Source organism: Rhopalosiphum padi, chromosome 2 (genome assembly GCF_020882245.1).
Source record: "Rhopalosiphum padi isolate XX-2018 chromosome 2, ASM2088224v1, whole genome shotgun sequence".
Classification (NCBI taxonomy): domain Eukaryota; kingdom Metazoa; phylum Arthropoda; class Insecta; order Hemiptera; family Aphididae; genus Rhopalosiphum; species Rhopalosiphum padi.
In genome coordinates, this window is record NC_083598.1 from 17,133,091 (window position 1) to 17,149,802 (window position 16,712).

A 16,712-nucleotide genomic window follows, 5' to 3' on the forward strand; every position below is an offset into this window, starting at 1 on the left:
GAAAATTTAAATTGGAAAAAAATCTAGTTTTTCATAAATCAATAGCTTTATCCTAACGCGGTGACTTTTTTTGGACCCAATTTAGCCACGGAGCCCTGCTATGAATAACATGAATGACAGAGCAAAAAAAAATACTCATTGATAACCAATTTTACGTAGATCGCGGTGCACAATTCGGGAACTGCTGCTTTATCCAATCTATCAAAAAAAAAAGACTGTTTATGAGCAGAGTTATAACTATGTACTTTAATAAGCTACTCTTATAAGCATTACTCGTGGCTTGTGTAGATTCAGAACGTGTATCTACCTAACAATTTGATATTTCAAATAGCAGACTAAATTCACACATAATGTAACATCTCAAACTATGTTACTAATTACTAAATAAAATCAATCATAATAAATAAACAAACGAGTAAAAACTCTAAAACATTTTAATTTCATAGATTTTTTTTTTCTTTAAATATTTTAGGATCTTTTGGATAAATTACAAGGGGAAAAAACTAGGTTGGCTTTAGCTGTACAGGCTTGTGAGGCTGCGGTAGCGAGTATATCAAGACCTAGCAGTCCTGTAGAGTCTACAAACTCTATGATTCCCGAACAAGAAATTGCCATCCGTTTACGCTTAGAAGAAAATCTTGATCAGGTAACCTGTAATGCATAATACAATACACTATTATCATGTTTGAAAAGCATTGTTTTGATTTAATATTTTTAACAAAATAATTAATTGTTTTCTTAAATATAACAATATGATTAATTGTATGTTTAAAAATACTAATGTTTGTAGTTTTTTGATTTCATATAACAAAGTAGTGTTGTTTTTTATGTTGTTTATGCTATGTAGAAAAGCAAACCGGCACCAGAACCCTCTAAAACACTGTTATCAATGCTTGATCATTTAGAAGACACAGGCATACCTAAGCTTTTAATTCCGTATACTGATTATGTATGTAATTATGTTCTATATTGATTGTTAATAGATTGTGTATATATACTTAATATTTATATATTCTTTATAATATTGTGTGTTAATACAGTATAATATGTTAATATAATAATATTGATTCACAATATGAATTATTACACAATGTTGTTTTTTATGAATTTGATTATAATAGTAATTATTTTTTGTAGGTGCAAAACTATGTTGATGAATTGGTCAATATGATATCAATTTTGGAAAATAAACACAACCAGCGTGCAATAGTTTATGAATGGATTGAAGAAGAAATGATTATTTTGAACAAAATGAAGGAAAAACCAACTAGGATTAACATAGATGCAACTACTCAAGAAATAATCAATTTAAATGAAATGTTACAAAATGTTAATGATAAAAAATTGGAATTAATGGAATTAGTATCGGATGATCCATCTGATAAACTTGTTACTGATTTTAACAATTTGATAGATATGGTAAGTTTAATAATTAATTATACTAAAAAAATAATTTAAAAGTTATTAATTTATTTTAAAAATGTGAAACAACAAATTATTTTTGAAATTTAATGATAATATAAATTAAATAATAATTATTTTTTATTTACTGCAGATAAATCAAATACTGCTGAAAAAACAATCTGATCAAAACTTATTGTCAGTATATAAAAATAGCGAAACAGATTTACAAAATTGGTTTGATAATTTGTCTAAGTGTATTGAATCCTTGGAAAAAGGCAGTGGAAATACATGTCAACAAAAACTAGATCTGTTTAATGATATCAAAGAAGATTATATCAATAATGGAGAAAAACTCATTAATAATTTAAGGTTGAACTGTCAAAATTTAAAAGAAGTAGTCAGTATATCAGATGCTCAATTACTTGATGATCAGGTATTTACGTTATATTTTTTACAAATACCTATTTATAGCATAAATATGACTTTGTTCATGTAAATTATTTCATTTATATTATAATTATATTAGTAACTAAAATTTAAAATATTTATAATTTAATTTTGTTGTAGATGAAATCTGCTGATAGGCGTTATAGAGACTTTTGGACAAGAATGGAAAGAAAATATGAAATATTAGAAAATTCCAAAAAAAATTTACTATATGCTAAGTCACAAATAGAAGAAATTAATAGTTGGATAGATGAAAAATCACATCTGTTGGATGAAAATAAGATAATTAATTATGATAGTAACAATGTTGAAAAGAAGTTAATTGATTTAAAAAATATTAATAAAGAAGCAGAGACAAAACAAATCTTTTTAACTGATTCGCTTACAGTTAAACTCAATGCTATAGAATTTGAATCCGAGCCTATAGAATACAATAACCTCGAAGAGAAATTATACAAGCCTACTATCAACAAAATGGATAATTTTAAAACAAGTAAGTCAAAAAGGTTTTTCGCATTTTAATAATAACTTAACATAACTTTTACAATAAATAAAAAATCATAAAATATTGTTTTTTCTAGATATAAATGAAAGTCTATTAAAAATTAAGAATATGCATGAAGCCAGTCAAAAGTTTGAAAATTCTCTTAATCAATGTAACATGTGGTTAGATCGTAGTGAAAAGGATCTTTCACCAGATAAATATAAACTTGAACCTTTAGAATTAATTGTAGCTGAGAAAAATAATGAAAAAATTTTGGTAAGATACATTTTTTATTTTAATACATGCATAATGATTGATAAACTTATTTAACTAAAATTAATTTTAATAGAATTTCAAAGTAGACATTCAATGTTTTAAAGATGGAAAATTATCAGATTTGGAAAAAAATAGTCAAATTTTATCAACTTTTTGTGATAAAGACAATATTTTAGTAATACAATCAGTCTTAAATGGTAAATTATTTTATTGAATTAAGCACAATGCCACAATCAACATATTTATTTTATTAATTTAAGTTTAATAAATGTCCGTTGTTTATTTAGATGTTCTAAATAAAACTAAACAAATTGATACTATGAGTAATTTTATTGAAGAAAAATCAAAATCTATTTTGGAAAATAGAAAAAATGTTGAAAATAATGTTAATTTATGTCAACAATGGTTTAGTGAAGTAGAAGTGATCATGTCTGCTGATGTTCGTCTATCAAGTTTAAATATTGTGGAAGATCAACTGCAAAAGGTAAATTTTATGTTTTAACTTTAAAATTCATTAGTAGGTATCATGGTTGAAATATAAGTATATTTCAACCATGGTAGGTATTATATATTAATATATATTTTTTTATGTGTCATATATTATTAAATAAATAAAAATGTTTAAGTAATTTATTGTTAATAATGTTAATATATGCTCATATTACAGTATGATGATCTTAATAAGCGGAGTTCTGAAATTGATCATATTATTGAACAACTTAAGATAATTAGTAAACAAATGGTATTGTGTGAACCGGATACGTTAAAAATTAGTGATCAAATTTTATCATTGGAAAACAGTCAAAAAAGAACAAAAGCCATGATCAAAGATAGAATTGAAATAATTGGACAGTATCTGGAAAAAATTAAAAATATTTCAAAAACCGTAGAAGAAAGTAAGAAAATGATTCTAAAAGTTCAGTCAAACTTGCAAGAGCTAGATCGTCCAGTGGGAAGTACTATGGATGATGTAAAAGACATGATAATGTCTTATGAAGTAAATCAACCATATAAATTTAGAATTGTTGTGCAGTTGTTTATGAAATTTCTTGTTTGCAGACATTGTTAAAAGAACTAAAAGAATGGAATGATAAATTTAGCGATAATGATAATGAATCACTCAATGAAATTGTTAAGCAGCAAGAAGATCTAATCAATACAATTGAAAAACAATTATCAAAACTTAGACAATTATTACACCTTCATGAGCAGTTCATGACATTAATTGCAGATATTGTCATGTTTCTTACAAAATATTCTAGTGTGGTCAATGAGATTGGAAAATCTGGAAACACTATTCAAAACAAAATTAAGCAGTTTGATGAGGTTTTTATATTTTTTTTTTGAATACTTGCAATATGTTCTACATTAATTATTATTTAATACATTTAAGGTTACTGTTAAGATTCAAGAGTGTGAAGCAACTCTCTTATTGGCAACAGATAAAGGTGAAAGAATTGCTGAAGTAGGTTCTGCATTTGATCATAACAACATAACTCAGCAGTTGCAGTCATTAAAACAACAATTGCTTACTTTGAGAAAAGCTGTGGAAAAAGAAAGACAAAAACTTGAAGCTACAGCAGCAGAACACATTAAACTTGCTTCTGATTTAGAACAAGTTTTAGATTGGATACGTGAGAACGAGGCTCTCATTAAATCCAGACCATTACTTGAAATTAATATTAATAGTGTTGAAACTGATTTAAAAGCACATGAGGTAATGTTATTTTAAATAATCTGAACAACTTTGAATACACATTAAGAAACTAGGATAAAACCATATATTATTAGGTCAAAAGTAACACTGTAAATAGTTAGTTTGAATAAAATTTATTTTCTTGATATGTTTTTTAATAATTAGATACATTAAATAAAATCATATTACCTATGATTACTATGGTTAATACGAAATTAGTGTCTCAATTAGTAAAAGAAAATGTTTAAAATTTCAATTTAATAAACTAGGAAAGTAATATTTTATATCAAAAATGCAAAACTTTTGTTTTATACATAAAAAATAATAGTAAGTAGGTTAGTAGGTACCTAATCAATTGTTCTTAAATTGTTCATAAAATATAAATAGACATGGCTTTCATAGTTCTTAATAGGACTTGGTTATATTTAAATATTATTAATTATTAATGTTACATTACATGTATAAACTCATTAGTCATTACCTATATACTTGAATAAAATATGCATTCTATCATTTTCCTATAAGTAAAATATTTTTCATACATTTAATACCTTAAATACTTATTTAGGTATATTTGAAACGTATTTTTTTTTTTTTAGGAATTAAAAGTAAGAGTTGATGAGTATTTGTCTCGATTAAAAACGATACATTCAACAGCTCAAAACGAAAATATTGAAGACAGCACAATGCTTGAATGTTTGAGTGAAGCTAGCTCATTTCTAAATACTATACCAAAAGAATTGCAAGACAGACAAACGTATTTAAATATAAATAAAGACTATCGTATAGACTACGAACAGTTAAAGGATAAATTTATGATGTGGATTAACGAAGCTAAACAAAAATTAAAATCTGCCGAAGAAGATAAAAATGATTACACGAGTATAGTTTCAAATTTGGAACATTTACAAGTATATACAGTACTAAATGCAAGTTTTGGATTGATCTATTTATCAATTAATATTTATTTATTTTTCAGGCATTTTTCAATGATAAAAGTATTTATGATTTAGTCACAAAGAAAATCAAACATTCAATAGATAAAATTAGACCGTCCTTAACGTCTCAGCAAAACGATGTACTGACGGCAGAACAACAGGGTTTCAATAAAGACCTCGAAGACGTAATGAATTCGGCTAAATTGGTTCAGAAAAAAATGGAAAATGAATTTGGTCTTTTGAAAGAGTATAAAAATGTTGTCGATAAAGTATCATCGATTTTAGACCGCTGTAAATACAACGAAGATCCTATTCAAAACTTAGCTGGTTTATACTTCAATGTTGAAAAAATTACATTAGTTCAAAACGATTTACTTGTAAGCAACGTATATTATTAAGTGGTTTTTTGATCATGAATTAATAGCAGTAATATTTTGCATTTTTAGCGCCAACAAAACGAACTGGAATTATTATTGAATAAATCAAAACAGTTTGTGGCCAACAATGAAATCCAATTTGAAACCGATTCGCTTACGAAAAAATGGTCGGAACTAGAAAAAGAAATGTCATCTCGAATAATGTTAGTGACCGAAGTCGGTGATAAATGGAAAAATATCGAAGATGAATGTAGAAAAATCGAAACTGAGTTTACTCGTATAAAAGATGCTTTAATAAGCGTTGATCAAGTGATTAGATCGAAAGATCAATTAGTTGAGTCATTAGTTACACTCCGCGTAAGTTTAAACGATGTGTATAATTTCTAATTACATATTAAGATTGATGGATTTTTTTCTAGAAACTAAAAGAAAACTTGGATGTTTGTGGTGATCGACTCAAAAATACTATGCCGATTAGTGAGAGTGTTATCAACTTTTTAACTTCCGAATCCCATCCCGCATCTTCTGCTTTGAAAGATGACATTAAATCACATTCTAATAAATATGAATCGTAAGTTATATTTTTTGTATTTTTATCCTTAATTAAAAAAATATATTTTCCTTTGCTAGTTAGTTTAACTATAGTATTTACAGCAATTTAAAAATAGTAAATTTAAATACAATTTCAACATTTACATAGTACCTTTATTAGGTATATTATCATTATCATTTGTTATTGAATACTGAGTCAAATAAAAAATGTTATTAGATATACGCTAAATATTAAAATATATATTTTTGTGTAATTATATATTAATTATATAGGTAATAATTATAAAAATATATTTTTATTAAAACTCCCTTGTGGAAAATAATTTACAATTTTAAATTACCTATCTAAAATAGTTACGTTTTGAATGCTGTATACCTAGTGATAATAATGCATTAAAATTTTAAAATGTAAACGTATTTTAAGTCATTTGACCAACTCACAAGTTATGTTGACAATATAATATTTACTATTTAAGTACAAGGACGGTATCATTGCATCAAATAGGTATTGTAACGTTTGTATTATATATTAACAATTGACACGATCTTAGCTCATAAAACATCTTTAGTTATTGAACGTACATTGCAGTTTGTATTGGGTAAATATTTATTTAAGTTTTAAGCCAATATTCGCTTTTTTGAATATGCATTAAATAAGGATTTTAGGCGAAAAAAATTCGTTATGATAATAACTCATTTTTATTTTATTGGCGTGATAAATTTGTTTCTATTTAAAGACCGTACATTGGATAATGATTTAAAGATAAGAATAAAGTTCAACACGAAAATACACACCTTTACATCAAGATCTATTTACAATGTTCACAAATTATTGATAGTTAATTATCTAATATCTCTATAGCTTTAGAAATAACGAATCAGTCGTTCCTCACTAATTTGTATTATTTATTAGTTTTAATATCAAATAAATTTCATAACATTCGGAACTATCATGTACACGTTCTTTTATTTAAAAAAAATGTAAGCATGTGTTTTTTCACTATACTTACATCTTAAATGCATTTATGGATTGTAGGTCAATGTTGCTTATTTAAACCGTAATATTGAGCTAGGTATTATAGGTAAGATTTTTTTTTAATTGAATACCTAATAATGTTCTATAATATTTAACGAAATAATACTCCAACGCCATAACAGTAATAATTTTTAGTTTATATATCCAGGTACCATAAAATATAAAAATAACTTGTTATGTTACATTGACAGAGCTAGCCAATAGTCGGTAGATTAGGGATTATTGTATGCTAACCTAACATTTGTTTTATTGTAACAGCTATAGTATAATAATACGAGTATAACAGGTACCTATTCAAATTATATAATACAACAACTACAAATATTGAAAATGTATTGGGGATGTGTGACATAGATGTATCATTATTTTTTGTTTAATAATATTATATAGGTTATTTTTTCAATTTGCCAATATACGACATACAAATATTTAAGTATACAATATAATATGAACAGTATAAGTATTAACAAAAATACATTTAAACTTAGAAGCAAACAATTTTTAGTCGTAACGTACCTATACTTCGGTTATTTTTATTAAATTAATTATATGAAGTATACAATATTTTTTATTCCAGTACGATGTGCGTAAATATTGTAAGTTGTAACTATGTGTAATGTGGTAGCCTATACGATATACTATATATGACTCATCCCGCAGTATGTATCGTGCTTTAAAAAAAAAAAAAATTCTAACACATTGGTACGCTGCCAAACAATTAATATATGACACTACATAATTGATTGTGTCATACTCTTCAAAGACACAAAGTATATTACATAGTAGCTTTTATAATTAATTCAATATCAAAATAATAACATGTAATATGCTGGAGATCAGAAGATGATATGAATTATGAATAAAACCTAGTACAATTTGACTTATACTCAAGTAGTATATGTAATGCAATTACTATCGCATTAGGTTATTTTTGTTTTGTTTGAAATTGAAAGATAAAGTACAAAAAGTACGATTTGAGAATAAATATTAAATCAGATTTGCAATAGGAAGAAATAAAAAAGTGATTAAAATCAATATCCATATAAAATATAAATTGATACTTATAACTTATTATAGTACCTATTATCTATATATCATTGTATGATTATATATTTCATTTGTGGGGGCTAAGGCTTTTATACATATACATATTTGTTGTAAGAAAATGTATATCATACTTAGATTATATTTCCGGGTCTCGTAATTTTATAAGGGACAGAACTCATCAAAACTCAATACTATTACTATACTATTACGATTCACCATAATCATAAGTAATATACGTTTTATAAATAATTTAATTTTAAATTACATATTTAATTGTTCAACAAGGAATTCAGGAAAATTTTATTTTACGCTACTTTACTTTTATTTTAACAGTTTACAGTAGTGGTGTTAATTCTGGCTCTGCGTGTAAATAAACTATGTTATACATCACGCCATACATAAAGTTTAGTGAAAATTACCCTCAATACACTGTACTTTATTACGATTATAATGATTTGAATTATGGTTAAAAATTAGATATTGAAGTTGACATCAAAAAAATATGGAGAACAATTTTATTTTTTATTTTTTCTCAAATATTTTTGTTTTTAAATTTGGATGTTTGAATTTTTAAAAATATTAATACATAATAGCATCATAATAGAATTGTCAGTTACAGTTTCAAAAAGATCATAACTTACTTAAAAATAACAATATCAATAAAAGGCTACGCGGGGACCTGAATTATAATCTTACCTTTAAATTGTATAATCGGTCAGTTCACTCGAATATCAAAACCAACAGCACAATATTAAAACAGGTGAACGAAAATTTGCTATTTCGCACGTGTGTTAAACGAAGACAACAAAATAAAATTACATTTTATTAGGTATTTTTATTTATTAATTTTCTAAGTGTAATAATAAAAAATTATTTTTTTACCTTATATAATTTTATAAATTTAATTTTTATTTTAAAAAGAAGACTTATCGCGACCCAATTTTAAAGCTTATGCGACCCACCGGTTGAAGAACACTGCTCTACATAGAGTACTACATAATTTTCGGTTTTCCTTCTTTTCTATTTATTATCAAAAAACAAAAATATATAGATCATTCTCGAACTGCGACAAAAATAAAATTAAAATGCGAGTTTACTGAGTTTAGTCAATTTAATATTTTATTATCATTTGCTCACATGTTTTCCAAACACGGCGTGGGGAATCTGTAAATATATTTTGATTTATATTTATATAACAAATCGGCGGTCGTAATATACCCAGACTTCATCATATTGTCAAATTTTTTTAGTGCGAAATGCTACTCAAAACACTTGACTAAAATAAAACATTCGCATCGTTACAATTTAGTCTTAAATAATTGGATCCTATCCAAAAGTTATATGTATAAATATAGCACTGGAATATATGTAACCAGATTTACAATAATAAACTGTTGGCATTTTTTAGTATGTGCCTTCTAGTGTAGTGGAAAAAGTTTGCGATTTCGATCCAGTATATTCCAGTGCGTTTTAAACATTTGTGTTTCAGACTCGTGAACCAATTGAGCAACGAACTCGGTCAATTTGAAGTGAATTTGAATGATTTCACCGAGGTTGAAGCCCAACTAGACAAATTGGAGTTGTCTCTGAATAATCTCAAACCCGAAGTGGAATATTTTTACGTATTCGCTCAAGACACTGAACAAACTCAGAAGGAATTTGACGTAAGTTCGCAGAAGTGCAATAATTTTGTTATACAATTTTATAAATATTCTGCTTTTTCATAAATATTTATGTCGTAAAACATAATGGCAATTTATCAATTATTATGTAACATGTAATGTTATTTATTACCTTGGTATTGTGAATTAGAAATATATTTTTTTTGTTCATATTATACATAATTAGGCAACTTTTATATAAATCGGTCAATTATATATTAACAATACCTAATTTTCATTAATTTTTATCTAGAATTTATCCAAGAAAGTAAAAGAAGCCGCTAATGATTTAAAAACGTTTATCGAATGCACACAAAACCACTATATTTCATTACAAAAATTAGTGCCAAACGATTTGTTAAGCAAGGTATGTTAATTATTATTATTATTTGTTATATTTTATTAATATTTTTAATAATTATGAACTTAAAAAGTAAGTAGATAATATCTAAATTTTTCATAACTTTTTATATCTATTTGTTTTTTGTTTACTTGGTTGTGAATTTTTAAATTTTTAAAATTCACTCATAATAATATCTACTTTAAAGACAATAAATATTTTCGCATATCTAGAAAATCATTTAACCATTTTTTTTTATGTTAGTAAAACGTTAATAATTAGGTTCAATTATTTTTAATTGTATTTTATGGCATTTATCTTAAATTGAGTTAAATTATTAAAAATAATTTAGTTAAAAATTTGATATTTTTTAAAATTACTATTAAATATTTATAAAACTTAAAAACTAACTAAATATACATTTATTATAGAAACATTTTAATACATAGATACTTTTTATTACGTATCTACATTCACTATTTGACAAAAGTGGAACTATTTACCATGCAATATGATCTCATGAAATGGTTGTAAAAAACGAGTTTTAAAATTAATTTATATCTTTATGAAATGTATAAAAGTATAAAGTTTCCTTTAAAAGTATTATTAGGTATTGTTTGTATTGTGTGCTCAAGAAAGCATAAAATTAAACGAGAATAAAATAATAATAATAATAATAATAAATAATAATTTTAAATGTTTGAATAAAAGTTTGATTTATTAAGTACCTACCCATTATGTTTAATTTTTAATTTTTGACGAGTTGGGAGAAAAGGCGGTAGTTGTATTTTAATATATAAGTTGTAAATAGTGTATTATAAATGTATAATAAGAACTATAATTATTGAATGCTTAAACTATTTTCTACAGTAAAGTGATAAGTTTCTTTCCAATTAATATGCAAAATAAAATAAATTGAGAATTTACTTATCCTCTACTGTAGGTATTATATAAATATATAATTACACATAGACATATACTTGTATTTAATTTAAATGTTACCAATAGTTGAGACTTAAAAATAAAAACTTTATTTTAATTAGAAATTTAGAACTATAAAATTTATGACGGTATTTTATTTATAAACAATTGTTACCGTTGTACACGGCGTTTAATAAAAATAATGTTTCCGTGTATATTTTATAATATTACAACTATCATAAACTGAAACTCATTAGACTTTGGTCATTTTTAGTGTAAATATCGACATATTTTGTATTTTTGTATAACATTATTATAATTTATGATGTAATAAATTTCAAATGCCTATGTTCAGATACTAATAGGGAAAATGTTTGCCTAATCTAACTCAGATATTAGGGATTGCCGATTGGTTAGTTTAGTAATTTTTTACAAATAATTTATCAATGAACAAATTATTATTATTTTAAGTATTATCGACAATTTATATTAATTTATGATAGTTTTTGATGACGATTTATATTCTTTGAGTTTATCTAAAATAAATAAATAAATTAACATACATATTAAGATAACATGGATTTTGTAGATTTATTTATTAATCATTTCCTTGTTATGTTAATGCCGTTCATCATAAAATGTATTATTATTTATTATAGTCATTATAGCGCTTGTAAACAATAAAATTACTTTTGAATCTGAATAACATAGAAAAGATCATAGTTTAAATGATGTCCCTCATCGAAAATACCTATAATGTATAGTTATAAATATTATATCCAAATTTTGGCGCGTTGCCAAGTTTGAAGTTTTAATTTTTCAGGTAGCTTATCTCTGATTAATTTATGAGGGGTTTATGTGTCTATAAACAAATGCTGAATTATATTATTATTTTATAATCATACAGAAAAAAAAATAACAGTTTTTATACATATAATAAAAATAATAATATGCCATTAGGCCAACATTATTAATTCATTTTTAGTGAAAAATAATTAAATTTAAGCAAAATATTTTATAGTTAATAGTTATACATACTAAAAAAAATCTATATCATTTTTTCAAATGTTTCCTTTGGACTAATCAAGTTATAATGATTCGACTGTATAATAATTAATAATCAATGATTATTAATCATTGTTTACTTTGATAGTAAATATTATGTTCAATAATGTTTTAAGTCACAAGTTAGTAATTTAATTGTATATTGAAATTAAAGACTAGATTGACACTTATGATAATTTAACATAAAATTACTTTTCATTTACCAACTTAGATAATACTTACATACATAGACTTATCATTTTCAAATAATAATTATTTTGGTAAGCTAGTAACAACATAGAATTTATTATTTCGATTTAAATCATAGGATGGAATTTAATGGTTATGGTTTTGTTTTTTATTGTTATGTATTTATTGGTTATAGTTCAATTTAAAACGATGATTTAAATATTCTTATAGTTAATACCTATCCTTATAATAAATACCTATAAAATATGATGCTAGGTATATTAACATATATATATATTATTTTACAATGTTTTTCATGGATTTTATTACATTTTTGTTAATGTAAGAATTAATAAAATGATTTGCTATTTTCAATTACGGTAATTCTGAATTTACATTTATTTACCCGACATATTTTTTTTCAATGGTATGAAGTATTACGAAGAAGTAATAATTTTAAAATTTTTCGATGGCGTTAGAAAAATTGACATCATTATATCAATACTAAATATTATTTAATGTCTTCAAAATCTGCTCACCGTCGTCTTTCTAATATAATGATTTCCTTAAGATAAATTAATTGCTGTCTAGTGTCTACTATTTAATATATAACTAGCATTGTCTTACGCCAAAGTGAAAGAAGCGAGACGACTGTCCACCACCTTGCTCTTTGGTTTTTTTAATATCATGTTTCGAATGCACGTACATGAACAAGCGTAAATAATATTATTGTGAATATTGTAATTGATTATTGTAAATGTAGCTCAATCGCTCAATAATAAAAAAATCATAATAAATACAAATAATTGCTTAATTTGGATAATAATTGTATAAATTGTTTCCTTTGAAAATTAATTGCAATATCGTTAGTAATGATTGGTGGTCGATACGATACTTGGTATATTATATGTATATATTATTCAAGTATTAAGCAATTACGCTTTTAATGTACCAATTAAATATATTATTGTTTGTACATATACTAGGTAGGTTTTTTAAATGAAAATTATTTCTTGTGTCCCTAAACTATAACCTACTGATAATATAATAACTTTTTAAATCTATTTTGTAAGATAAAATAAAACGACGGTGTAAAGTGTGGTTTAAATTATCAACAAATATTATTATTATGTTTACTGCCACGCCAGGCGTATATGGTATGAAGTTTTTTCACATATATTTATATACAACGTCGGCTAATCTAGTACATTTGATCACGTCCCACTATTGATATATTGTTAGCAAATTGTTTTCAAATTTGGTCGCGCGCATACATTGTATCAGTAATCAGGTGTTTGTCATCGGAATTTATAGAAGTAGTTGGCTACTTGTGCTGCGCGCTCCGGGTATTTTTTTTTTTAGTCCAAATTAATTAAGTTGGAATTTTTTTCTCGATTGTTCATCGTCGTGTTTAAGAACGATTCATTCCCAAGGCCTTTCTATTCTGTGATGAATAAGGTACAGTACGCGATAGCTACACTATAGTGCAACATGTAGTAAAAAGACAAATTACCACGCCTACCTGTAAAATTACGTTTTCTGTCTGGGCGTCTGAACACTGAGCTATTATTATTATTTTTTCATTCTGTAACCCTAAATAATCCACTGCTTGACGAACGTTATTATTTCGTCTTTATTTATTTCTGACCCGACTTATTTTAACAATAATTTTTATATTTTTAATTTTTAAATATTGTCTATAGCTCCGTATTACAATAATATTCGTATTACGCGTGAATAATGTGTACTTGATAATCTTTCGAATAAAATTGTTTTGACAACGATCATAACATGTAATCAAATCGTTCGAAACAACGGTGAGTAAACTGTAATTTTTATTGCTATTTGTTTAATATTACTAGTCCATCGTGTAAAAGCGAGCTTCTTTCTATAATGTATTATCACTATTATCTAATACTTTGGTGTGACCATGCATCCAGCTAGGCCTTCTCTCGCACGACCTTCAAATATATTTCGTCAATCAAACGAGTATATTTTGTACTAATTCGTTTGATGTATTTTCTTGTTTCTTTACACTGTTATTTAATATAAAAGAATGTTTATAAAAGTCGCGTGCCAAATCATTTTCAATCAGTACACAACAAATAGTATTAGTAATTAATATAACATTATATTTACTTAAAGAATAAATAACACAGACTTATTATTACAATATGGATTGTATTTATGATTAAGTAGTTGTAGAAAAAAATTAAATTCTCAACTATTGCAGGTTATTTAATTATAAAATATTGCACGATCAAAGATAAAAATTATTTTAATATCATCTATAGGTATCATATATTTTCTTAACTTAAACATTAAATTTATCGTTTTGTTTATTTATATTAACTGTGAATAATTAGTACTATTAGAGATATTATAATTTATATTCTCAGAACTGAATTTGAAAATGCTATTAATTAAAAAATAAAAATAGGTTAGTAGTTATTGAAACATGTTATATAATTTAATTAAAGCAATCATGGATTAAAACTTATCATTATTACTTTATTTTTAAAGACTTAGTATAAATATTTATTTTTTATTATTAATTAATTATTGATTTAATTTATTTTTAATAATAATGATAATTTTAATTTCATTATATTATCATTTTTTTCATTTGAATGTTTTTAGTTGATATTTTAAAGTTTCTAAATCGGAAGTATCCAACCTATACGGGGCCAAGGACTGATTCCGGTCCGCCTAGCTAATTTATGTTTTAAAACTATATATTAGTTTATTATTTTAAATTTATTAATTTCTTACTAAAATATTTTTTTAAATGTTGGTCCACAATGTAAAAACGTATCTCGTGATCCTTCGTTAAAAAAAAGTTGAAGACCTCTGTTTTAAACTATAGTACCTATAATAGTAATTTTTTAGAATATTTAATTTAAAAAAATATATTATTTAGGTATTTTCTACGATAAAAATAAGAATAACTAGGAACAACAATTTCAAGAAAATACATCGTTCATAATTTGATTCTGATTCTGTTATTAATTTAATGATTGCAATGATCAGACAATAAAACAAGTCCATGCGCGAAAATTGTTGAATAATTTAATGTAGGTACATGGTTAGGTTACCAATAACGAACATGATATTAAAGAGTATAGGGTTTTTGTCCTTGTATAAAAAATAAACTACGTTTTCTAGCCTTTCAATAACGGAATCTTGCGTGATAATAATTATAACTATTGTTTGTTATTCCGTCCCTTCGACGCGCACTTTATGGTTTTGGTTGCATATTATTACGAAACATAAGGTGCAACAAAGAGCAGACAAATATTTATGAATTTTAAATTTAAATTCAATTAAATAATTTTATTATGTGAAAATTAATATCGGTTATGTAGGGTATGTAATTTCATTATGACTGACGAAAAACGTACAAATTATATTATATTGTTTTCATAAATATTATAAAATCATCTATTATTAATCTTTTAAAAATATGAACAATAATTCTTGTTAAATAAATAAATATAATATTAAATCATTTATGGTCTTTGATAATTGCTGATGGTTTCGACAATTTGATCGCTATTCTCCGAAAAACAAATAACATATTTCGGGAACGTATTGCTGCTGTGTATCATTAAAATATACCTGTACAAATATTTTTTTAATATCATAATAAAAATAATATATATTATATATTTTTCAGAAACATATTTCACGTTTTTATATTTTAAAATATATAAATGCTATTATGAAATCAAATAACCATCCCACTGCATGTCTTAAAAATTCTAAGTACCAACCCATTATAATTTATGTAGATAGCACTCTGCAGGCTAATAAATTATATTATGCCGTAAATAGCAAGATAGGACCAATAGGTTCCTACCTTCCTACCCACCTTATAATCTTCATACATTAATAATGTGATTTTTTTCATTATTGTGAAAACTAATAATATATGACTAGTCTGCCTAGGTATGCAGATATATGTTGTGGTAATATTAATTATTATACTCAATCTTTTTCTTATAATTCTATTTAAATATAAATGAGTAACGAGTATAATATGATTACGAGAAAAAATAATACTTTTGCTCGATGCTATTATTACTTGTAACCTACCTAAACGTCAAACGACATTTCGATTGTTGACAATAAAAATACCAATCTATACTAAGTGATTTTTTTTTTTATTAGTTGTGCTTCATAAAAAATTCGTCAATCGATCGTTAAACAGTATACGTCTTTTAATAAGTAGTGGGATAGAGACACATATCTCCGAATGTGTTGTTTGAATAAAATAAATAAAAGTATTATAATAACGGAT

General features: G+C 24.8%; 1 protein-coding gene and 1 long non-coding RNA gene across 2 annotated transcripts in view; one reads left to right on the plus strand and one right to left on the minus strand.

The window, feature by feature from the left end:
- Positions 1-16,712, plus strand: part of LOC132919542 (muscle-specific protein 300 kDa) — a 135,809-nt gene that overhangs the window by 44,025 nt on the left and 75,072 nt on the right. Inside the window, exons 71-87 of the mRNA XM_060981223.1 lie at positions 473-646; positions 848-949; positions 1,138-1,419; positions 1,556-1,837; positions 1,972-2,344; positions 2,433-2,611; positions 2,685-2,808; positions 2,899-3,095; positions 3,279-3,608; positions 3,671-3,937; positions 4,005-4,328; positions 4,907-5,218; positions 5,287-5,622; positions 5,692-5,979; positions 6,042-6,193; positions 9,747-9,921; positions 10,172-10,285. Of these exons, the coding sequence (XP_060837206.1) occupies positions 473-646; positions 848-949; positions 1,138-1,419; positions 1,556-1,837; positions 1,972-2,344; positions 2,433-2,611; positions 2,685-2,808; positions 2,899-3,095; positions 3,279-3,608; positions 3,671-3,937; positions 4,005-4,328; positions 4,907-5,218; positions 5,287-5,622; positions 5,692-5,979; positions 6,042-6,193; positions 9,747-9,921; positions 10,172-10,285 (4,011 nt within the window). The remainder of the gene's footprint in view (positions 1-472; positions 647-847; positions 950-1,137; positions 1,420-1,555; positions 1,838-1,971; positions 2,345-2,432; positions 2,612-2,684; positions 2,809-2,898; positions 3,096-3,278; positions 3,609-3,670; positions 3,938-4,004; positions 4,329-4,906; positions 5,219-5,286; positions 5,623-5,691; positions 5,980-6,041; positions 6,194-9,746; positions 9,922-10,171; positions 10,286-16,712) is intronic.
- Positions 545-9,239, minus strand: LOC132919545 (uncharacterized). The gene is made up of 3 exons (XR_009660654.1): positions 9,140-9,239; positions 8,954-9,032; positions 545-651 (listed from the first exon to the last, which is right to left on the minus strand). It is a non-coding gene; the product is annotated as an uncharacterized LOC132919545 (long non-coding RNA).